This window comes from Sander vitreus, chromosome 20, assembly GCF_031162955.1.
Source record: "Sander vitreus isolate 19-12246 chromosome 20, sanVit1, whole genome shotgun sequence".
Taxonomy (NCBI): Eukaryota; Metazoa; Chordata; class Actinopteri; order Perciformes; family Percidae; genus Sander; species Sander vitreus.
This window is the reverse complement of record NC_135874.1, coordinates 212,144-236,762: the sequence shown is the minus strand read 5'-3', so window position 1 is coordinate 236,762 and position 24,619 is coordinate 212,144. Positions and strand designations below refer to the sequence as shown.

Sequence of the window (24,619 nt, the reverse complement as noted above, 5' to 3'; positions counted from 1 at the left end):
TGCAAGAAATCAACTATGCTCAAATATGGGCCATTTTACGAAAATGTATGGCTAATTGCAAATGTGGTACGACTGTGTCGGACTTGAGAAGCTCCACAGTGTGACATGACACCGGCCAGTGCCTGCCAGAGTTGCTGCCTTGCCGGTCGGACTGTCCACCATCACAGAACCACTGTGAGTTGGCTGGAGCTCTATCAGGATCTCACACACGAGCTTAGCTGCAAGCTGCACTGTGTACTTTAGAAAGAAGAAAGTTTGGAAGTTTTTCAAGGATATTGAAAATGAACCACAGTCGTAAATGCAGTGTTCCAGGCTGTACAACAGAATACTGGCCCAGAGAAAAGTGTTTAGAACGAGTAGATATCGGACAATGGAGCGGGACTTGTGGATCTAACGCAGCGGCGCAGAGGATGTGCCTGTGGGCTTCACTCTCCGCTAAATGTCCCTGCACTGAACTAGCTACAGGGTGAGTTGTGATTAATTGTCTGGAAGTGAAGTTTTTTTTATGTCCCAAGGGTAGCGTTACAACAACACTAGTTGTAACGAAAGTGTCGAAACTTTGCATTTGTGTATGTGTGTGCGCGACACACTGGAGGATGACTAAACTGTAACAAAACTGTGTCTCTGGTGCTTTGTACAGTAACATTAGTTGATGAGTTTATGTGTCGGGGCAGAAATGAAGTTTGAAGCCAGCCGGGGAAATTTTCTCGGTGGCCGTTCCAGCCATTCCTGCTCTGGTGGCGACCGGGCATGTCTGAGCATGTCTGTAGTCTATCGGTAATGTTAACAGACAGTGTGAAAGGTGGTGGTGGCAGCATACATGGACACAGAGGGGAACGGTGTGTGTGTGTGTGTGTGTGTGTGTGCGTGCTTTGCTCAACCAATCAGCACGCAGTTCACCTAAATATTCATGAGCATACCATATAAGGCATAAAACCTCTCGTTTCATATAGGGCTGTTTAACAGGGTTGCATTAGGGCGCATAGAACAGCACCCGGGCCATTTTCAGCCCAACCAATGTTACATACCCTATTCGGAGACCTTAAGGAACAGTGTGAAAAACCCTATATAACCATTCTATCACCCCTTTAACATTGATTGAGTAAAATGCCCAAAAGTGGTCTACGTTGACTTTAGCGCCTCCTAATGGCCGATATATAGCCAAATTTGGTAGAGAGCCTCAGAGCGGCATGCCGAACGAGCATCACAAGTTTCGTGTTGATAGATAAATGGTTTGTTCATAATAAATAAGCCTATCTAAAAAAATATGTTTGTAAGTACATGATTTATACTTAACAAATAATGAAACAACCATTTATCAATAAAATCATTTTCCCATTATAAACCAGTTGCAAACTATTACTAAATGCTTTGTTCATCATTTGTAAAGCATTGCTCCTATGTTAATTCTCATAAAGCATTTGTATACACACTCATAAATGGTTTGTTCATAGTAAATAAAGCTCTCAATAATTATGTTTATAAATAGAGGTTTGACACTTAATAAGCATTGCAAAAACCATTGGTAAATTAAATAATATTCCCTTTATAAACTATCTACAAACTATTAGTAATTTATTTATTTATCATTTGTAAATCATAGTTCCTACATTCATTCTAATCAGTAAAGCATTAGTAAATACAGTTAGTAAATGGTTGGTCTATAGTAAGTACGCTAATGTAAAACGTTCATCAGTTAATGTTTTTAATAATTCCTAAATGATGCATTAACCATTTGTAAATGAAGTATTTTTACCATTATTAACTAGGTACTCAGGAATGTATAAGGTCGGTTAAAACTAGGAAGTTCATGATTAACAGTATCTACACCTACATTTGTTCATGCCTTAAATAAAATGTTGTAAAATAATAATATTAATTAATTAATAAAATAATGTAATCCATGATTAACTCATGAGTTACTACTGGTTAGTTAAGTATATTATGTGAGCCCATCTAAAGTGAGTACTTTCTATGCTTTACAAAGCATTTATAAATGAGGTGCAAAGGCTAACAGAACCTGGACACACACATGTATTGTTCTATTTGGACATGCCTTCAGAAATATACCTATGGATAGTTAGTGTGTTAATGCATCTTTAACAAGCACTTACCAAAACATCAATTCATGATTAACTCATGAGTTACTACTGATTAGCTGACTACATGGCGTGAGCCCATCTAAAGTGAGGACTTGCTATGCTTTACAAAGCATTTATAAATGAGTTGCAAAGGCTAGCAGATACAACAGAAACACAAGTAAAAACAGTATTTGTAAACCTTATTACGATGTAGTAAGAATGTACATTCATGAAATAGCTCGTAGTAGTGTTATTTAGTTGATATCAGAGTGAATTTGGACCAGAACCAGAAGAAAACGAGATTGTTAAGAGCCAGAGAATTGAACATCAATAAAGAGACTAGGAAACCAGGATAAAGTTTGACAAGTGTATTAATATACACAGAAACATGGCATACACATATACAGATAAAACACAGGTATGAAAAATAACAACTAAAAAAATAAAGTGCGCACATAAAAGAAACCCTTTTCAGTTCTATGAGCTCAATTGTTCTTTGATGACAAGAGTTCAGAGATGTTCAACGTTGGGGCCCATATGAGTTTGGTTTCTGTTTGTCCTACCACAATGAAGAAGGAATCCAGGGCAACACGTCTAAGTTCAGAGTCTCAATCCTGTAGCTCGCCACCCAGCCAACTGAAGTGGGAATCTCTAAACCCTGGAAGACTCTGGGATCTGAAGAGTCAATGTGATCCAATATCCCTCTCTGATTCTATCTATTGGTTATAGAAAGTAATGTTGCTTTTCAACACTATTGCTAGCTGTGGGTAATTTGTTGAATGAATGTTAGTACAAATTGTGAGTTTAATTGTTTAACTGGAGTTTATGGTGAAGTAACTTTAAAGAGGCTAATTTTTAGTGCATTCTTTCTACTGTTACCAGTACAGGGAGGGATAAATAAGCACGCATGTCTTAATGCCTCTATATTACAACACTGTAGCTTAAGTTATGGGAAAATAATACAATTTGAGAGATGTTTACATGCAATTTATGCAATTATATTAAGAATAGTGTTAATGTTACTAAGGTAGGTTCCATACAACTTGAATTAGAAATGTATTTTTTGTATAAAGGTTACCTATTAATATAAATGTACTTTTGATACCTGAAAGGGATTTATATACTTTTGATACTTTAGAGAAGAAATTTAAGAACGGTTATACAACTGAATAGAGATTTAGATATTCAATATGGGTTAACTGAAATACAGTATCACCTCATTGTATTTCCATTTTAGCCTAAGCAATTGATTTTATTACTGAATAGTAATTGAGAGAACTGATTTGGCCTTATCTACAGGTGGAGGAGGTGGAGATTTGAGAAGCGCTACGCACGGGAGATCCGGTCCAGAGAGGGATATTGGATCACATTGACTCTTCAGATCCCAGTCTTCCAGGGTTTAGAGATTCCCACTTCAGTTGGCTGGGTGGCGAGCTACAGGATCGAGACTCTGAACTTAGACGTGTTGCCCTGGATTCCTTCTTCATGGTGGTAGGACAAACAGAAACCAAACTCATATGGGCCCCAACGTTGAACATCTCTGAACTCTTGTCATCAAAGAACAATTGATTGACAATTGACAACTATTGTGCGCACTTTATTATTTTAGTTGTTATTTTTCATACCTGTGTTTTATATGTGTATGCCATGTTTCTGTGTATATTAATACACTTCTCAAACTTTATCCTGGTTTCCTAGTCTCTTTATTGATCAATTCTCTGGCTCTTAACAATCTCGTTTTCTTCTGGTTCTGGTCCAAATTCACACTGATATCAACTAAATAACACTACTACGAGCTATTTCATGAATGTACATTCTTACTACATTGTAATAAGGTTTACAAATACTGTTTTTACTTGTGTTTCTGTTGTATCTGCTAGCCTTTGCAACTCATTTATAAATGCTTTGTAAAGCATAGCAAGTCCTCACTTTAGATGGGCTCACGCCATGTAGTCAACTAATCAGTAGTAACTCATGAGTTAACCATGAATTGATGTTTTGGTAAGTGCTTGTTAAAGATGCATTAACACACTAACTATCCATAAGCATATTTCTGAAGGCATGTCCAAATAGAACAATACATGTGTGTGTCCAGGTTCCGTTAGCCTTTGCACCTCATTTATAAATGCTTTGTAAAGCATAGAAAGTACTCACTTTAGATGGGCTCACACAATATACTTAACTAACCAGTAGTAACTCATGAGTTAATCATGGATTACATTATTGGTGAGTATTTCTAACAGATGTGTTAACACCCCAGCTATTAGTTTAAGCCTTTTTCTAAATCATAACATTTAAGACATGAACAAATGTAGGTGTAGATAGTTGATATATAGATGTAGTCTGTTAATCATTAACTTCCTAGTTTTAAATGACCTTTTACGTTCCTGAGTACCTAGTTGATAATGGTAAAATTACTTCATTTACAAATGGTTAATGCATCATTTTGGAATTATTAAAAACATCAACTGATAAACATTTTACATGAGCTTACTCACTATAGACCATTTAATAACTGTATTTACAACTGCTTTACCTATTAGAATGAATGTAGGAACTATGATTTACAAATGATAAACAAACTACATAGTTTGTAGATAGTTTGTAGATAGTGGAACTACATAGTTTGTAGATAGTTTATAAAGGGAAAATTATTTAATTTACCAATGTTTTTTGCAATACTTAGAAAGTGTCAAACCTCTATTTATAAACAATTATTGAGAGCTTTATTTACTATGAACAAACCATTTATGAGTGTGTATACAAATGCTTTATTTATGAGAATTAATATAGGAGCAATGCTTTACAAATGATGAACAAAGCATTTAGTAATAGTTTGCAACTGGTTTATAATGGGAAAATGATTTCATTTACAAATGGTTGTTTCATTATTTATTAAGTATAAATCATGTACTTACAAACATTTTTCAAGATAGGCTTATTTACTATGAACAAACCATTTATAACTATGTGAACAAATGCTTTACTGATGATGAATTATGTATGAACAATAAATTAATAATAATGAACAAACCATTAACTAATAGGCTTGTTTACTATGAACAAACCATTTATAACTATGTGAACAAATGCTTTACTGATGATGAATTATGTATGAACAATAAATTAATAATAATGAACAAACCATTAACTAATAGGTAACTAATGCTTAACAAATGATGAATTATGGATAGTTATTATAAAGTGCTACCAAATTCTCTAACTCTCTACCAAATTTAGCGAATATCGGCCATTAGGGGGAGCAGTAATCAACGTTTGTGTTTTGGCAAATAACTCAATGCATTTAAATGAGAATTTTGCAAATGCAATTTATCTGCCAATTAACAAGTAATAATGAACAAACCATTAACTAATGCTTAATAAATGATGAATTATGGATAGTTATTTTTTTGCTGATAGCATATCATTTGGCTGAGATATGATAACGTTTGTGTTTGGTAGCTAGCTAGGAAAATTTGTTCAGTTGTCAAATGCGCATACTTTAATGTAGCAAAATTGTTTCCGTAACTTTTGGTCAGGTCCATCTGGAGATGCTACCTACCAGGTTTCGTGCAGATCGGTTGCACGGCCTAGGACAAGTTTGAAAAAGTTGGTTTTGCCCATTGTGCGATATTGCGAAAAAAACTTCTTAGCGGAAATGGGCGGGGCCTATATCATATGATTCAGCTTGATTCAAGGAACACGTGGATTTAAGGCTTTCTAATGTGCGATGTGTAATGTGGGAGTTATAGGTTTGACGTCATTATAGCACCACCTAGTGGTCCACATGTGTAATTTTTGGTAGGTGAGGTCCATGTCCCATTGTACATCTACCCTGTAAATTTAAAGTTGTTCACATTAGTATAAGTGGTGAATCCAAACGTGGGTCCCATAGGCCAATCAGTACCCCACTGTAGGGGTGGCCTCAGGAGGGGCCCTCCAAATTCCGTAAAAATCCGATGAGATGTAAACTTTTTGTACTTGTGGCGCACTCTAGTGGCCAATTTTCGTAAAATGTTTGGGGGACCTCTAGACGGTCATGGCAAACAAGGATCTAAAGTTTTGCATTGATAGCATTTATTTTGGTCGACATATGGCAAAGTTGATGTTTTCATAGTTAGCTACACAAATTTGTTTGTGCGTAATATGTGCAATTTTTTTATCAGGTCGGTCTGGAGATGCTACGTGCCAAGTTTCGTGCAGATCGGTCCCACGGTCTAGGAGGAGTTCGGCAAAGTAGGTTTTCGATAAATTGTGATTTTTCACGCATAAAAGTCTAGGCAGAAATGGGCATGGCCTATATCAGGAGATTCAGTTGGATCCAGGGAACACGAGGATATATGGTTTTTGAATCTCAAACGTGTTTTTTCTGCTATAGCGCCAGCTAGTGGTGAAAGTGTGTCCATTTTTGTCTCCGCTGAGGGTGCAGAGTTTTGGACCAGTCCTGAAAATGGCACCCCCCTCACCATGTACGGTTTAGGCTGTAGAGGGAGTTTTATCAATGAAAGAATAATAATCTCTACAAAAACAATAGGGTTCCACAGCCGTGCTGTGTGAACCGCATAGCTTTGCTACTGCGGTTCCTACAGCCCTCGGGCTTGTACCCCTAATTATTAGCAATTTTTGTTGTTATGTTACAGAACTAGTGATTCTCCTCCCAGGAACCAAAATAAGTGATATACATTGCAGTAACCCTCCCGGCTGGGACATGTTGCATTAAAATATACTTGTGTATATATACGTGTGTGTGTGTGTGTGTGTGTGTGTGTGTGTGGGTGTGGATGTGTGTGTGTGTGTGTGTGTGTGTGTGTGTGTGTGTGTGTGTGTGTGTGTTTGTGTGTGTGTGTGCAGGCAGGGCAGCAGGCAGTACCTCGTTGACATTAATGCTGTGTTTTTTCATGTAGTCCCTGTCGTTGACCTGCCCCCCTTCAGCAAACTCCATGGTCAGGATCCTCTTTGTTGACAGATCCCAATGGATGATGGGAACCTGTAGGGAGAGGGTTAGATGAGGGGAGGAAGAGAACAAAATCTAACACTTTTCACTAGATTTCATTCTCTTGAATATGGGTTCTTGATCTTGGGATATTTGGCTCTATTGCGGATCTGCTTTCACGCTGGCAAAAAAACAAAACAAGAATAGATTAAGCTCACTGCCTAAATAAATCTCTATCAAAAGCTTAGTCTTCTCTTTTTTAATAGCAAAGAGTCAACAAAACTTTTTGTAGCCTTTTAACTAAATAGAAAATATACTATACTTGTTATTGATTTGATAAAATGCTATTCAACATCAACCTCATTAGATTGTAAACAATAAGAACTGAGAGAAACACATCAAATCCCGTAAGGTTTCATTTGGATCACTGTAACACTTGCACACAACTGCACTGGCTCTATGATAACTTATTGACTTATTCGGACTCATCCAGACCAGGCAGATGATCTGGAATGTGATGAAAGAGCTTTGAAAATTGTATCTGCAGACTGTGGAGAAGCCCTGCCCCTCATCTCACCTCTATTAAAGTGGGCTTCAAACAGTCCTCCTCTGGGACTCTGATTAGTTTTTATCCACCAACTCACATTATGTAAGTTTTTTCTACTTTGCAGTTTGCACAGTAAACATTGTTTACAATCTTTAACTGTTTTATGCATTAGAATTTCCTTCAAATATTATATAATGTTGGGGTAGTGAAGCCATCCCTTAAGTAATCAAAACTTTCAGTAAACATGATGACATTAAAATGTTTGCTTTTTTAAATATTTGATGTACTCCTGACAGTAGAATAAGCCATTATAAACCTAAAACCTTGTGTTTTCAAGGTGTAGTGCAGGGAAATATGATCCGTCATGAGCACAGTGTATTTTATTTTGAAAATTAACCGGATTTTAATTTTGTTTCTCTGCTCGACTTCCTGTCCCGCACTATCTGCCGTGTGCTGAATTGCTGCGGAGCTCTCCAGCGTCCGGCAAAAATAGAAGCTCTGCGTATCTGCTCCGGAGGGCTGCGGACCGCCGGAGCTCGGACACAGTCGAAACGCAGCCGTTCCGCAACCGTTCCGCAGCCGTTCCGCAGTCAGTGGAAATACACACATTGACTTAAAAACCTAATGACTCCGCCGAAGTTCCAGAGCGGATCCGCAGCCGTTACGCATCCAGTGGAAATTGCCTTTAAGATCCACACGGAGACGCTTTTTGATGCAAACGCACATATTGCATCGTTTGGGCCGATCGTCCAAACGAATCCTGTAAACGCACTGCCTTTTTTGAAACCTGGTCCCAGGGTGAAAAAATTAGAAAACGGCTCCCTTTTGACTTTGTTTGGTCGTCAAAAACGCATACGTGCGTATTGATGATGTCATCGCCACACCTCTCGACCGCTAACGTTATGTAGCTAACATTAAACATCGCTAAAGTAGCTGACGCTCCAGCAGGGACGTAACGTTAACGTTAGCTGCTATGGTTAGCTGTTTATAAAGTGGAAGTAGAAAGAAGAACAACGGGTAGATTATCAAAAAGACATTGGATCATTGATGTTTGTTTGGCTGCCGATGTTAGCTAGCAGCGTTAGCGTCTGCAATCATGTCCAATGGCAGACAGACGTTATACAATGTAAACAAAGACATCATTATCTTCATCTTTATGATCGGGAGTGACTGACGACTATGCTCTTCTTCTCCGTTTTTTGGTAAATTTCTGTAGCAGAAACAACGCCACCTATAGGCCTGGAATATGAAGTAGGGTGTTGAGTCTTTTACAAATGGATCCGTTTGGACGCACATTTTTTTTTACATGGTTCCAGGGAAGACGGGGAAAAATAAGATCGTTTTGGTACGTGTGGACGTGGCCTAAAACACTTACTGATATTGAAGTGTGATAGTTTACCTTTAATCCTCGGCTTTTAACCTTCTCTTTTTAATAAATCGACAAAAAGGGGAAATTAGATCAAATTAGTAACATACAACCACTAAGCTGTATGCAAAAAAAATTGTGCGATTGCATCACCAATATGCAAATGAGTATGATGTCATTGACGTCAAACCCTGAAACATCAAACAAAGAAAGGCAGCTGGGAAAAAGAAGTATAATTCCCATTCACCAGAGATTACAAAAGGTATTACAAAAAAGGACAAAAGGAAATTAAATGATTATGGACATGAAGTCTAGCTTCGTATAGTAAAGGAAATATAAATTGCGGTGCTCTGCTTATCCTGCTCTGTTAAAATTTAGGAAAAGTCGACAGGCAGCACAGAGAAAGCTGTCATACTCAATGTAAAGATCTGACTGTATTAAAAACTAGGACTTTAAGTTAAAACAGAGTGTATCTTATTATTCTATTGCATTCTTATTACCAGCTGTTTACTAGTATGTGAGCTCACATGGGACCAACAGGGTCAAAACTAAATCCCACTGTGGACTCCTTGTCTGCCTGTTATTATAAAAGGAAGCCATGTAGCAATGTTTGTAGTGTACTTAGCGTGTACCTTGAGAAAGGGGAGGTGGGCCAGCATGTTGGCCAGCCTCTCAGCATTGTGTCCTTCATTAAGGAAGTCCAGCTCTAGCGGCATGTTCTTCTTGGCTTCTTCCACCAACCACATAAATGCAAAGTCTGGGAAGAGCCAATGGACCGCCCTCAACAGCACCTTCAAAACACAAATCAGAACCAGTCTCACTTTCAAGTATAATAAAACAGGCATGTACTGTACATATACAGTGATGTCCTGTCAATGGCTGACATTTTGCTGACAAGTGCAATTGAAGGGATTTGGTCCAGAGGTTTTTACTGGGTAAAACTAAAGTTTGAGGACAGAAAATTGCTGTTAAACAGCACTTTATACAGTATAACCAATCATATATACCAATTGTTTTGTGCATCTGGCCAAACTTATTTTAGTTAGCAGCAACACCAAATCAGATGTGTTTCATCACCTGTGGAAGAGGCCCTCTAGATTTTACAGATCTGGATCAGTGTATCAGTCACAATTGGTATCATTCAGCAAGCATGTGAGACAGTTTTGTGAAATCTGATGTTTTCAGCATCATCTCAGTTTGGGCTTAGAGCAACCATATCGCCAGACAATAATGTTGACTTTGGATAATTCTGCAAAATCTACAAAAGCTCGCAAAGCAAGGTGAAAAAAATAAGTTTCACATATGCACGGGATAGTATCTCGTACGTACGAGATAAACTTTTACTTCCTAATTTGGCTGTTTTGAGGATGAGAAAGCCGTGCATGATAAAAAGGGAATTGAAAGTTCAGCCAAATGCAGCATAAACAAAAAGTTTTACCTTCTTAGTCAACAACAAATGTCTACTGTAATACCTAATGGAACTGTGTATAAGCGACTTGGGTTGAACAGTGTAGATAGGGAGTTTGTTGTGATCAATAAGAGCCATTTCCGGCACAAAAGAAATGTGTGTTATAGTAATATTGACTTTAAATAATTGTGAAATATAGTCAACTAAGTTTATATCGTTTATACAAAGTATCTGTTAATGTCTGTGTTTGTTTTGTTTCTGCATCAGTATGGGAGAGGAAGAATGGATGGTGGGTGGAAAAGAAAGCAGTTGGTCTTTGGCATGTTAGGTGTGAGCCATTATCAAGGGCAAAGAGCTGGAAAGCCTATTCCACGTCTTGTGGAAAGAAGATCTCCAGGCATCTAGTCCCCCTGATTACCCATCATGTAGTCTCGCTTTGCCAGACCTTTGGCCCATTTGTGTAACGTCCTGTTGTGTTCTTTAACTTCTGTTCTTTGTGTTTATTTCTCAAATACTGTTTTCCGTCAGATCGTTTATAGATCTCAGCATTTCCGACCACACTTGAAGGCAGCTTCATTTCCCGGAGAAAGAGAGTAAGAAAAGAGATGGAGGGACTGAGGAAACAATCGGCTGTTCCACAAACTCCTGGGCAGTTCAGTGCTTTGGTGTTTTAAAACTTTCTTGTGGCAGCGATAGAGGCTATAGTGATGTTTTCTGTTTCCTGTACGGGACTCTCACACTGCCTCAAAACACTCTGACAAGTCTGATCCACACTTACATGACTGGCCCCCGCAGCGTAAAACATGGTTGCGTTTCTCCAAACGTTGCATGGTTAGGTCATTAAGAGAAAATAACATACATTATATTTGAGACCAGTGTTTGACAAGACTGTGTTCCAACACTTCTTCACTTACAACAGACACAGACTCACCTCCATCACCGCTATGTCCCTGGACATCTGTCTCTGGACTTTGGGGTGTTGGACCTTGATGGCCACTGTCCTCCCGTCATGCAGCACTGCCTTGTGGACCTGGGCTAAGGAGGCTGCACCCTGAGGCTTCTCTTCAAAGGAGACAAATAACTCTGACAGCTGCAGGAGAGACAGGAATGAAGAAGAGTGCAGAGCACAGAGTAAACAGAATGATAAAGAAGATGGGAAGGAAAGGGGTGTGTGTAGTTGGGAGTGGGATAGGAGTCTGATCATCAATCTGATCATCTTGATTTACAAGCTATTATTATATATTGTACAACTGAAAGAGGTTAAACACATTACAGAGGTTCACATGTGGGATTAATTATCTCCATTTCTGCTATGGCAAAGTATGGATTTGTTATGCCATGGCAATAACACACCAAATCAACTGAAGCAAGGGGAGCTGATTGATGTGCAATAATGTAATGATGATGGTTGTATTAGGCCTGTGTTTGAGAGTACTGACCTGAAACCAAACTGACTGACACCAAGAGGAGGTAGCACAAAAGGCACAATAGGATTTTTTTTTACTGACACTAAGACTACTGTGAATTCTCAAATAGTGGTCTTTATTTACCTCAACTGCTGGCTCTTTATCTGAGACAGGCTTATATTAGAGAGATAGGCCAATAACTGTTATAAGTATCCTTTATCATCATTTAGTAAGAAGCCTCCCTGTTTAGTGTTCTCATCTGTTTTAATTAGCTGTTAATAGAAGCTCAACACTTCCTCTGTGTTTACCTGTCCTCTTGTACTGTATAATGTATTTCAGTATATTGTACATTTCCACAGCACTAAGTCCATCAGTACAAAAACTCGTCATGTAGTCTCACATTAACAGACGTCTTTACAGTGCTGTCTCAGTGCTGGAGCAGGGTCTGGCTGCACGAGTCAACATTATAACATTATAGTATACTGTAAAAACCGCTCTGGGATGTTTGTATTTCTTTAAACCAATCACAATCGTCTTGGCTGGTGCTAAGCCCTGGATGCGGCGACGAAACCAACACAGCAAATGTCAGAGGCAACTCCTGAGCAGGTTCCCTTGACACTTGCTGTGACACCTCAACTTCCACCTGCAGAGACTCTTATGGTGCTTTTCCATTACATGGTACCTGCTCGACTCGCCTCGACTCTACTCGCCTTTTTTGGTTTTCCATTACGAAAAAAAGTACCTGGTACCTGCTAACAGGTACTTTTTTTAGTACCACCTCAGTCGCAGTTCCAAGCGAGCTGAGGTGAGCCGAAAAGGTGACGTGACAGTGACAGACGGGGGTGTCCTGAACAAACCCGCTATTTTTAAAAAGTTTAGCCAGCTGTGTTTTTTTTTAGCTGCCTCCAGCTTCATTTGAAACTAAATGTGTCTTCTGGCTGTGGCAACAACAACACACCTTCCACGTTCTGTGTGTGTGTCGCGTTAGGTCATTACACTCAGAACTAGATCTGGTAGAGCCACTGTTCCACCTGGAAGACGTAACCTGTAAACTGGAAAAAGTGAAAAATAAGAGTATTGCACTGCATGAAAAGTGGGATTTTCGTCGGTTAGCACTGTAGATTGTCGTAGAAGTTCAGGTTTACGACCGCACACGGCAATCTGCAGGCAACACCGAAAACTGCCGTGAATTGTCGGAAAGTGACGTGGGCCTTGCTTGGCAGTTGTCCCCCCATGACCCCCCTCCCCCTAATTCTAGGGGAGGCTTTAACATGTAAATGAAAATGCTGTGAGCTATACAAATGCAAATCAGGGTACTCTGCTTGCTGCTGATGTGAATGAGCAGTTCACCGTAGTAAACTCCAGGTTGCTGTCCATAGAGGACAGGTTGGCTGCTTTGGAGTCGAAAAACTGTGTGGAAGAGACTAACTCCACGAAGAGAAGACGGGTGCACAATCCCAAGATATAATATTAATAATAAGAATATGTTCGGTGACTGACGGTAAGCTTTTTTTTTTTTAAGTAACCCAGCTAAAAGTAGCCTAGTAGCCTTGTAAAAGAACAAGTGAGCAGAACCAGTGTAAGTTGCTTTATAAAAGTGTATTTTTTTGGTCTTGTAATTTACAGGAAGCAGTACATCGTCTTCACAACTCGGAGACAAATTGTAGGCGCTACGAATCGGAGCAAGGGTAAGATTTAAAGAATATGATTTCATTCTGCTGTATAAGGAAATAGATGTGTTAATAGATACCGATCTTAACCGTACATTTTGTTTTCACAGACGAGGCCGTGACCTCCTATTTGCTCGGAGCTATGTCTGCAAGTCCATTGTGTGTAAGTAACTTTTACTCTTTTCTCCTTCCTTGTTTAATTTTACTGTGACTTACGTTTCTTTTATTCATACCACTCTATTAATTGTTTTCCAGCTGCCTGTAAGACATTACGAGACAGTACGCAGGAGCTTCAGGTACAAACCAGATCTTGCATCGCAGGCGGAAGCTGTGAAGAGTTCAGCTCGGAGTCGAGAAGAAAGAGGGTAAGACTTAATAGAATAAATCCGTTTTTGGTCAATGTGACTATTTTTCAGGTGCATTAGTAGATGTGTTGTGTCCATACGCAGTGCATCACGCAGTACTGATTGTCTTTATTGATTGTTTTTACAGCTGCTGGAAGCGAGACAGTGTGTGCTAGCTGAGGATGAGGTGGACCTTTGGAAGTGCGCCACCATAGACCTGATGTCTGATGAGGAAGACATCGTTGGCGGGGTGTCTGGATGGATTGTGCGACCTCCGTCCTTTCGCAGCCAGGAGCTCACCGAGCTCTGTGCCACGCTGCAGTCGAGATTAGAGGCAATTCCGAAGTACAGGGCAACGCACCACTGAAGTCTGCAAAATGGACCGAATTCAGACAGAATGCCAGTTACCTACAGCTCCGAGGCGGCAAACAGACACTTCTCGGTGCTGAAGGATTTTGGGCTTCTCATGAGCTTCCCATTTTTTTGTGTGGGCAGATTTCCTACGCTTTGTACATAGTTGTGTGTTTGCATTTGTGCTAATAAAGCTCTTTCTTTGAATAAACAGCACGTTCCTGGCAAATTTTCCTTTCCTCAATAAATTCATTCATGTCCTTCATGGTAATAATAGTTTGATCCATAAGATAACAATGACATGAATATACAACATAATAGCATATAATATGAATATATATAATATGAATATATATATATATTAGGGCTGTCAAAATAACGTTAAAAAAAATTAACGCAGATTAATCCATTCCATATTGATGTTTGCATACAGACGAAAATCTGGTGCCACTGATATGTCTGCGCTTCTCTCTGCTGCTCTGAAACAGACGATACAGGAAACACAAACCCCACTGCATGTGGCGCTAGTTAACACTATACTCAACAGCAGCTAACGTTAGCGTTAACTAGCTAGCGCTAGCTAGTTAACACTATACTCAACAGCAGCTAACGTTAGCCTACCGCTAGCTAGTTAACACTATACTCAACAGCAGCTAATGTTAGCCTACCGCTAGCTAGTAGCTGGATTAAACACGGTTAAAATGCTGACAGCTAACGCTAAACGGTGTAAAGTGTGACTGTGTTTTACTGTAGAGGATTCAACACCGGGATGTAACAATCTGCAGCTGCCGTTGGAGAAACAACACAGACGGTGCGTTCAATGAAACTGGTAAAACCTCGTGGTGCATTTGAAGTTATTGTAAACGTCCTTTACCATCTGGTGGTTGTTTTTGTCGTTCAACAGCAATTTACTAGTGAAATAAGTTATTGTTATTGTTATACAGTATTATTAAATCATTTCATTTTGACCATATGGCCTTAGCAATAAACAAGCCGTTCTTTAATGTCACCAACTGTTGTTTAGTACCCTTTTTTTTTCTTTTCTTTTTTTACTTTCTCAAAAAGTATCAGTTCAGGCCCCGTTAATTATGTATGCGATTAATTTTGATTAATTAATCACAGAGTATGTAATTAATTAGATTACATTTTTTAATCGATTGACAGCCCTAATATAAATATAATTTTATTATTGGGGTTTAAATTTCTAATGACCCAGGGTGACCAATAGTGACAGATCTGCCAACCAATCACGAGTGATTTTTCTTGATTAAAAGTAGTAGTTTTATCCAATACTGAGTGAGGAAATTCAAGCCAGGCCAGACATTCTCTGGCCAGGCACGGTTTCGCTGCTATTCATATGCTAATTACAGCCATTAGCACCTCAGCGGGAGCTCTCCACATACTTCATGGTTCGTTTCTGTCAATATGTGGCACAGACAAAAATGACGTTCACAGGCTGTAAATTGTTGTTAACTGCAGAAAATAGGGAGATTTCCAGGCGTTTACGGGGACGAAAATCCCACTTTTCATGCAGTGTTAATTAAGTTTTTGTTAATGGGATTCAGTTTTGAGCACTTAGGAGAATTTCACAGTATTTTGTTTGTAGTATGTTGTTTGTATTACTCTAGTGCCTGAGTTTACACTGTTTGGACAAAGGAGGCAGAAAAACCCTCTAAGGTCTGACAAGTCAAAGACCTAAAGTCTACCCTTTTATCGCTAGAAAGGGGGGATGTGGTATTATTGCATGTAATATTGTAACACATCACATAATGACACATGTATTCCGATATAGTCAGTTGTATCAAAAGGGGACTTAATGTGATAGGAACATATATGAAGGGGATTTGTATAGGGGGACACAGTTACACAGGATTGTAAACGTGCTGTTGAGATGCTGATGCGCTTACAATAAAGTGGTAGTTAGTTAACAGTTGACTTATGCTCGTTATTGTATGAATAACACAACAAGGTTCTATAACCCCACTGTACATCCAGTACAATTTTTTTTTGAAAATCGATCCCAAAGCAATAATGTGCGTTTTGTGGGCATCTCTGAGGGTAAGGAAGGAGGAGATAGAGTGAAGTTTTTGGGTGAACTTATTCGGGAGAGAGATTGAGGGAGAAATTGAGATTGAGCGTGCACACAGAACCGCTGGCCAGCAGCCCTAGACGGGGGGCCGAACCAGGACCATTCTGGCGAGATTCCTTAGATCATTGGAAAGGGATCTGGTGTTGCGGGCGGAGAGAGGCAAAGGCAAGCTGGCAGAGCAACAACACAATGCTTTTCCTGGATTACTCAACAAAGACACACTGATGAAGAGTGACAGGTTGTAAGAGTGTAAGAAAAGGCTTAATGAGAGAGAGGTGACATCAAAAAAAATCCTGTATCCTGCCAAACTTAAAATGGACCCCAAGGATGGAGTTAAGACATTTGAGGCCCCAGAAAGGCAATGGCATTCATGGAAAATATGGAGATTATGGTTAAAGTTGTTCACGTTAAACTTTGAAGCAGATGGGCTAAAGCAGCAAAAGACCACACCGGGTACCACTCCTGTCAGCGTTATTATGGAACCCACTGCAGCTCTAGGCAAGACCTAGCATCGACGAGCTACGATTGGCCAGGTGTCCAATGCTCGTGTGAGGTAACAGAACACGATTTGTTCAGATCTTATCCCCTGACCAATCGGCTATCCTGACTTTAACTACTCGAGGTAAATGCCTAACCTCAACCAATCAGGCAGCTTCGTAGGGTGGGTCATGTCTAGAACTGCAGTGGGATCCACTTCAGGTGTATTTTTATTGCAACGTGCGCAGTAAAAAGCATGCCGAGGTATGTACAAACAGGCCGCACTGAGGTAAAAGTGCAGACTGTCTGTCGCGGGAACTGAAAATAGCAAATTGCGCTTTTCCGTGTCATGCATATGCATTCACGGGAGGGTCAAGGGGAAAGTGGGAGTTTCCCATAAAGAGATGGGAGGGGCAGAGTAAAGTGTGCCTGATTATGTATTCAGCGGTATGTACAAAAACGGCGGTGAAAGCGCCTCTATTTTGCGGTGAAAATTCTCTGCCTCTTAAAAGCAGGTGTAAACCTGAAGCGGGATTTCCTTGCATATGCCTCCTGGTGAAATGGCAGCAGTAATCCGAGCAAGATGAAGACATAGGCCAAGGAGATGAGCTGAAAAAGATTTTTGCCACAAGGATCACACTTTTTCAGTTGAGTGAACATGAAATCATTAAGCTGCTACAGATTAAGCAGCCATGCAATATTACAGTTACTGGAAGAAATCAAAGATGACATCAAATCTCTGACTCAGCGTACACATTCCATTCCAGCAGTTGTTAAACTCCTTTGCTACATTACAAATATTGGCATCAGGATCATTTCAAACAATTAAACAATTATTAAAAAAATTCTGAGTGAAGTGGGGGAAAGAATGAAGATTTAAGAGATTTATTTGAAATCAGTCAGTATCAGCTATTCCTCCTGTCCTCTGTCCCGCTCGCTTTGCTGAGGTCCGATGACGTCACGTCATTGACGTGCTTAATAGTTAACCATGTGGATTCACGCTCAAAGAGGTAAGTTTACAAAAATTCGCCAAATTTTTAAGATACGTGACAAACTAAGATAAACAGTTCTTCAAAACAGACTTCATACAGACAGCTTTTGTTTTAGCTTGTCACCAGTGCTATTAGCCGATCTAGCATGCTGTGCTTGTGTAAAACATAACGGCAGTGGATGAGCGGACTGGACAGAGCAGATTAAAAGATCGCTCTACGTGTCTACATGTTTACATTTGTTAAAGTAAAGTATTCTGGCAAAAATATTTTTGGATTTTTCTCGCCCAAATAATCACATTACAGGTGTACAATCCACTACGATAAATCATAAAATAGGTTTATACACAGACAATATCATACTTCACTTACAGAACCCACAAGTCTCACTACATGAAACCAAGAACCTATTCAAATTATTCTCTAAAAAAAATTCTAATTACTCATTAATTGGCCAATTTATCCTACCATCCACAGACAACTGAGTAACAATATCTCCCCATAGCTGTCAGATCTAGTACACTTAAAGGAGAATTCCGGCCAATTTTTACGTTAATCTTGATCGCTATAGCTACGCGAGTACTTTCGATAGAAAAACCCCCGACCCGAATCAGTGCAGGCAACATGGAGAAGCTGCAGCTACATGTACAAGCTGTCCCCGAATCAGTGCAGGCAACATGGAGAAGCTGCAGCTACATGTACAAGCGTCCCCTGAGCAAAAACGGCAGTGGTCGGGGCAAGTTTTATAGTGCCTTTGTGCCTCTTAACAGACACAAAATGCAATTAATATGTCTGTGCCACATGAACAGGGCCCTTATGTGTCAACAAGATGCGTTTTCAACTCAGACATTGTTTAAATTCACCTATCCTGTCTTGATCCTGCCGGTGGGTAGCTTGGCCTGTTAGCTGCTAGCTGTTAGCTGTTAGCTGCTATCTGCCGTCCATGATAAATGTGTTCAGCCAGGCTTTTGGAAAAAATCATCACGCAGCAGTTCCGTGTGTATTTGTAGCTCATCCATTTTGTGTGTGATCGATCTGGTGTTGGTAGGTAGGAGGCTTGTTAGTGTTGATCTGTGTGGTAGCTAGTTCCCTTTAGCCAGGCAAGCAGCCTTCCAGGAAAAGGTAAACAGTAGTGTGCAGATCGGAGCGTAGTGTGTGAAGAGCGGAGTTGTTTACAAGGGAAGAAGCTTGGAGTAACGTAACTATGGAGAATATAGCAGATATACAACACACGGAAGAGCCTTTTGAGTTTGATGGTCAGTCCCTTATTTATTTCCGAACCCAGACGAAGAACTAGCCTCACAAGAGTTGGAAAGAACGAGACAGACAGAGGGGCAACAGGCAGATGAACTTGCTGCTCCAAGCGCAAGATAAATCTAGCCTTCAGTAACTGGAAGACATAGCCACACCACCGCCGCTCTGTGGATTGTTATTGGGATGATTATCACAGAAGCCTGTCTGAATACATTCACCGGACGGCAGCTAGCAGCTAATGGCTATCAGGGCAAGCTAGCTACCAGCAGGATCGAGACAGGGACCAGGGTAGGTGAATTTAAACAATGTCTGAGTTGAAAACGCATCTTGTTGACAAGGGCCCTGTTCATGTGGCACAGACATATTAATTGCATTTTGTGTCTGTTAAGAGGCACAAAGGCACTCTAAAACTTGCCCCGACAACTGCTGTTTTAGCTCAGGGGATGCTTGTACATGTAGCTGTAGCTTCTCCGTGTTGCCTGCACTAATTCGGGTCGGGGTTTTTTCTATCGGAAGTACTCGCGTAGCTATAGCGATCAAGATTAACGTAAAAATTGGCAGGAATTCTCCTTTAAATGTCAACACAATTCTCAAAACAATTTAAGATGACACAGATGGATGAATTTACCACTTTCGTTAATCAGAAGAATAGCAATTACCAACATGACAATCCTTAAACATACTGACTAGGGATGTAATGATACACTAAACTCATGATTCGATACGATTCACGATTTTGAGTTAACTACACGATTTTCTCACAATTTGTTTTAACAGAATGAGCTGCAAACAAATGACTGAAAAATATTCTTCATTCATATAAATTGCAAAACAACAGATCCTCTTGTCCTCAAAATGGACAATGACATTGTATTTTATCTTAAATAACAAAAACAATGTAGATTAAAGAATGGCTTGTTTAATGCTTTAAAGGACATATGTTCAAATTGAAATGATCCATCCATCTTCGTCCGCTTATCCAGGGTCGGGTCGCGGGGGCAGCAGCTCCAGCAGTGGACCCCAAACTTCCCTTTCCCGAGCCACATTAACCAGCTTCGACTGGGGGATCCCGAGGCGTTCCCAGGCCAGGTTGGAGATATAATCCTTCCACCTATTCCTGGGTCTTCCCTGAGGCCTTCTCCCAGCTGGATGGGCCTGGAACACCTCTTTAGGGAGGCACCCAGGGGGCATCCTTACCAGATGCCCAAACCACCTCAACTGGCTCCTTTCGACTCAAAAGAGCAGTGGCTCTACTCCGAGTTCCTCACGGATGACTGAGCTTCTCACCCTATCTCTAAAGCCCGAGACACACCAAGCCGATAATCGGCGAGAAGTCTGGCGAGGTCAGTGACTCGAGTCTGTTCGGTGTGTTCCGTGCCATTTGCCTTCTGGCTCAGCTCTCTTTTCATCACAACGGTGCGATGAATTGAATGTAATACCTCCCCCAGTCTGCCACTCCTTAGGCACTGTCCCAAACTTCCACGCAATGTTGAAGAGGCGTGCCATCAAAGACAGCCCCTCCACACCCAGAGCTTTCAGCATTTCTGGACGGATCTCATAAATCCCCGGGGCTTTGCCACTGTGGAGTTGTTTGACTACCTCAGCGACTTCCACTAGGGAAATTGACAACAATCCCCCATCATCCTCCAGCTCTGCCTCTAACATAGTATTAGCTGGATTTAGGAGTTCCTCAAAGTGCTCCTTCCACCGCCCTATTACTTCCTCAGTTGAGGTCAACAGCGTCCCATCCTTACTGTTCACAGCTTGGATGGTTCCCTGCTTCCCCCTCCTGAGGTGGCGAACAGTTTTCCAGAAGCACCTTGGTGCCGACCGAAAGTCCTTCTCCATGTCTTCTCCAAACTTCTGCCACACCCGCTGCTTTGCCTCTTTCACGGCAGAGACTGCACCCCCTCAGGCCCTTCGGTACCCTGCAACTTCTTGGAATTTAAAATTGGTAATTACCATGTTAGAATGCTGAAATTCATCCACCCTTTATGTTCCAAATATTTCGCGATTCATTTTTTATCTCACCCGTTTACACATTTAAATATATTTTTAACTGATTCACAATGCATCCGTAATACTGACCATTCTATATAATCGATTCTCCTCAACTTTTTTTATAATGCAGAGGGTGGAAACAACTGTGTTAAATCCTTTCATCATCATCATCAGAAACCTCACCCCATACAGATTACTGACACCTATATGATGAATGTATGTATCAAATTGACTGCCAGGATCATTATAACTTTATTTCATCAGTCCTCAACAAGCTCAGACTATATATCACATTTAAATATTGTATAATATGATAATAAGGCAGCTGTGGCTCAGGTGGTAGAGCAGTCATCCACCAATCGGAAGGTCTGTGGTTCTACATGTCGAAGTGTCCTTGGGCAAGACACGGAATCCTGAATTGCTTCCAATGCTGCGCCGTGTGGGAATCAAGGTTATAATCGTTAACGAAAACAAATAAACAAAAAGGCACAAATAAAAATAAAAATGAGGCATTACAAAAAAACGATAACTAAACTAAAACTGTAATGTCTGTTTGCAAAACTAACTAAAATAAAATAATCGAGTAAATGTCCTTAGTTTTCGTCTTTGTCAATGTCTTTCATAGCGCAAATAACGTTATATCTTTCTGACCGTGACATTTCCCGCAGACATGTATAGTTTCCGACTGGGAACCCAGAAATTCCGACATCCCACGTCAAATTGAACACAACATGTCCGTGCCACTGCCCCTCGCCTGGCATCATGATGTACTGAAAGTTGGAAGAAAGCTACAGTCCTATTTGATTATGACTGTGTCAGATAAAAGCAAGTGCCTTGCAGTGTAAGCTGGTAAAATATGTGGACAATTTATTAGAGGGGAAAATCCCACGAATTTGAAAGTACATTTGAGAAGCGCACACAAGCTAGGAGGCTAACCTAGCTTACCTTAACAAGGTAAAGGAGAAAGCAAAGCCCCCTTTCCCCGAAACAGAAGCTAACCCCGGTAACGTTACGGGCATGGATGTATGGATACAGGGCCAGGCAGCATGACAGAGACAACAGCAGGACAGAGAACACTACAGGAGGGCTTTCACCGGCGACCCGATAGCTGCTGGTTAGTAAATACGCCAAAAGCGGGAGGAAGTGTTAATATGTGGATTGATACTGGGATGTCTACACAACTGTGTGAGTCGATTGACTTCAAAAAGTTCGCCACTTTACTCGAACTAAAGTTCAAAACACCTGTTCATGTAGGTCTTCTTTAGTCTGTTGGCGATTTAGTTTTTTTTCCTGGAACACGTCACTTACACATTTTGCACTTACTGCGGCGTCTTGTGTAGACTGTTTACATATTTATGACCATATGTAGGCTACATTTTATGTACTGGTGTTATTGTTGAATACATTGTGAATACATATTTCTAAAATTGTATGATGTTTTTGTTGAGTTATTATTACACAATACTTTTTCTGACCTTTTTGAATCCCCCGACAAATAACCCATATTACAAAAAAAGACTAAAAACTAAACTAAAACTAAGGATTTTCAAAAAATTTAAACTAAACTAGCAAACCTGCTTTAAAAACTAATTAAAACTATAATAACCTTGGTGGGAATGTCTGTGAATGTTTATCTGATGAGCAGGTGGCACCTCGTATGGCAGCCTTAGCCACCAGTGTGTGCATGTATGTTTGAATGGTGCCTGTACTATGTAAAGAGCTTAGAGTAGTCAGTAAGACTAGAAAAACGCTATATAAATGCAGTCCATTTACATTCACTCTATACAATAACCATAGGAGTAACTGTAGCGATCACAATGAAATCTGCTGATGAGCTCCTTTTGTGCTATAATAGTAATTTTCTGGACAAAATGTGAACAAAACAAAGGAAATGGTATTTTACTTTGAAACCAAACAAAACAAACCCATGACAGTGCTTATAGAGAGGAAAAACACCATGTTAGATAGTCAGAAAAAGACTTTGGATCATATCATAATCTTAACATACAGGGACAGGCTCAGGGTTTGATGCAGCTACTGTAAATATGCCCTTGCCTTTTGATACACTCTGCCCACCCACAAACCTCTATCACAGCACTGAGCATTAAGCACCCAGTGTGCCCTTTGAGCAGAGGTAGTCCCTCATTAGCCTCCACTCATCTCTGTGGACACACAAAACACACACACATCAATTAGTGTGTAGGTTTGAAGGTTAAATAGGCTTCCCCAGGGACCTGAAGTCATTAGAACAGTCTTACGCTTTGGAACCTCCACACCGCACTGAGGCTGCCCTGCCTCATGGATACAAACCTGTTAACTGAACAAGAAGGCAGCCTGAAGCTTCTACTTAGGCCCACACATTGTATCGCCTTTATGTAGTAGTAAGTGTTATGTAGTATGCAGAAATCGACAAATTCAAGGAACAGCAAGAGACTCTAATGTTTATGACCAAATTCCAAATAGCTCTGTGATGCAGTGTAATCCACTGGTTGCTACCTGCTCTTGTTTTAAGACTATCTTGCCAAGATTTCCCCTTTTTTTGGAGGGAGTGGTTGGAAAAAGGGAATTGTCGCACTGGGGGATCTGTATCACGGTGGCATATTGAAATCCTTTCATGGTGTGGTATAGCAATTTGGAATCTCTAGGTCTCAATTTTTTTGTCATCTGCTAGTGGGGATTTTTGGATCCAGTTTTTCAGCCCCGAAGACAACAGAATGTTTAGATAAGGTGTTGTGGAAATATGGAAAAGGTCATGAGGCTTTTGGGTATTATTCTATGCGTATGCAGAACCTGGGGGATGGAGCCTGGACAGCCCTCAAGAAGACATAGGAAAGGGATCTGAGTATTACACTGGATGATGAGGGGTGGGAAGGAATCTGTAGGAATATTAAAACTATGTCACACGATGTGAGGGTGCGCCTCATTCACTTCAAGATCAGGCATCGCTTCTATTGGACTCCCTCCAGATTGTTTAGATTTGGATTAAAATACACACCAAATTGTTGGAAATGTAAGACAACCTTCATGTCCTATGGTCCTGTGAAAAGGTCCAGGAATTTTGGACCGGGATACATGATAATTTATGTCGGATTGAAGGGACCCAGGTTCCATTCAGCCCAAGATTATTTCTTCTGGGAGATGGGTCAATCCTAAACGGGATGGATAAGCACATAAGAAGCTGGACTAGTTTAATGATAGCCAGACAGATTATTTTAAGAGGATAGAAGAATGAAGGGGTGCCGTCAATCCAGGAGTGCGCTTGTGCGATGGCTAGGGTTGTGGCGTTTGAAAAAATGTCATATAAACGGTTTGCCAGATTGGATGTCTATACTATAAAACGGGGAAAGTTACCGGAGCTTTCTGGAGGGCTCCTAAGAAGCTTTGTGCTGGGAAGAGACGTGTATGATGGGCTTATGGTGTTGTCATTATACATATGTTTATTTGGTTTAATGTCTATTTTGTTACTATTTTGTTGAATTGTCTTGTATTGTAGTTACTATGTCATCTTTTCTTGATTTTTATCTGGGTGGGTAGTGATGAGGAAAAAAAATTGTTAATCACCAAAAAAAAAAAAAATCTTGCTGGACTAAATAAGAATTAGTTTGGAACACCATTTCCTTTTAAGTTTTCTCGATGCTTGCTTTAATTTGCGTGTTGGGGGCTATTATACCATGGAGCAGATGTAGCCACCTAGAATTTCTTC

The 24,619-nt window shown here is 40.2% G+C and overlaps 1 protein-coding gene across 8 annotated transcripts in view; it reads right to left on the bottom strand.

Moving 5' to 3' along the window:
- adck1 (aarF domain containing kinase 1) overlaps positions 1-24,619 on the bottom strand; it is a 146,461-nt gene that overhangs the window by 47,791 nt on the left and 74,051 nt on the right. For all 8 annotated transcript variants that reach the window (XM_078277590.1, XM_078277591.1, XM_078277588.1 and 5 more), the window contains 3 exons: positions 11,267-11,425; positions 9,560-9,718; positions 6,952-7,068 (listed from right to left, as the gene is read on the bottom strand). In XM_078277590.1, coding sequence (XP_078133716.1) covers positions 6,952-7,068; positions 9,560-9,718; positions 11,267-11,425 — 435 coding nt within the window. The remainder of the gene's footprint in view (positions 1-6,951; positions 7,069-9,559; positions 9,719-11,266; positions 11,426-24,619) is intronic.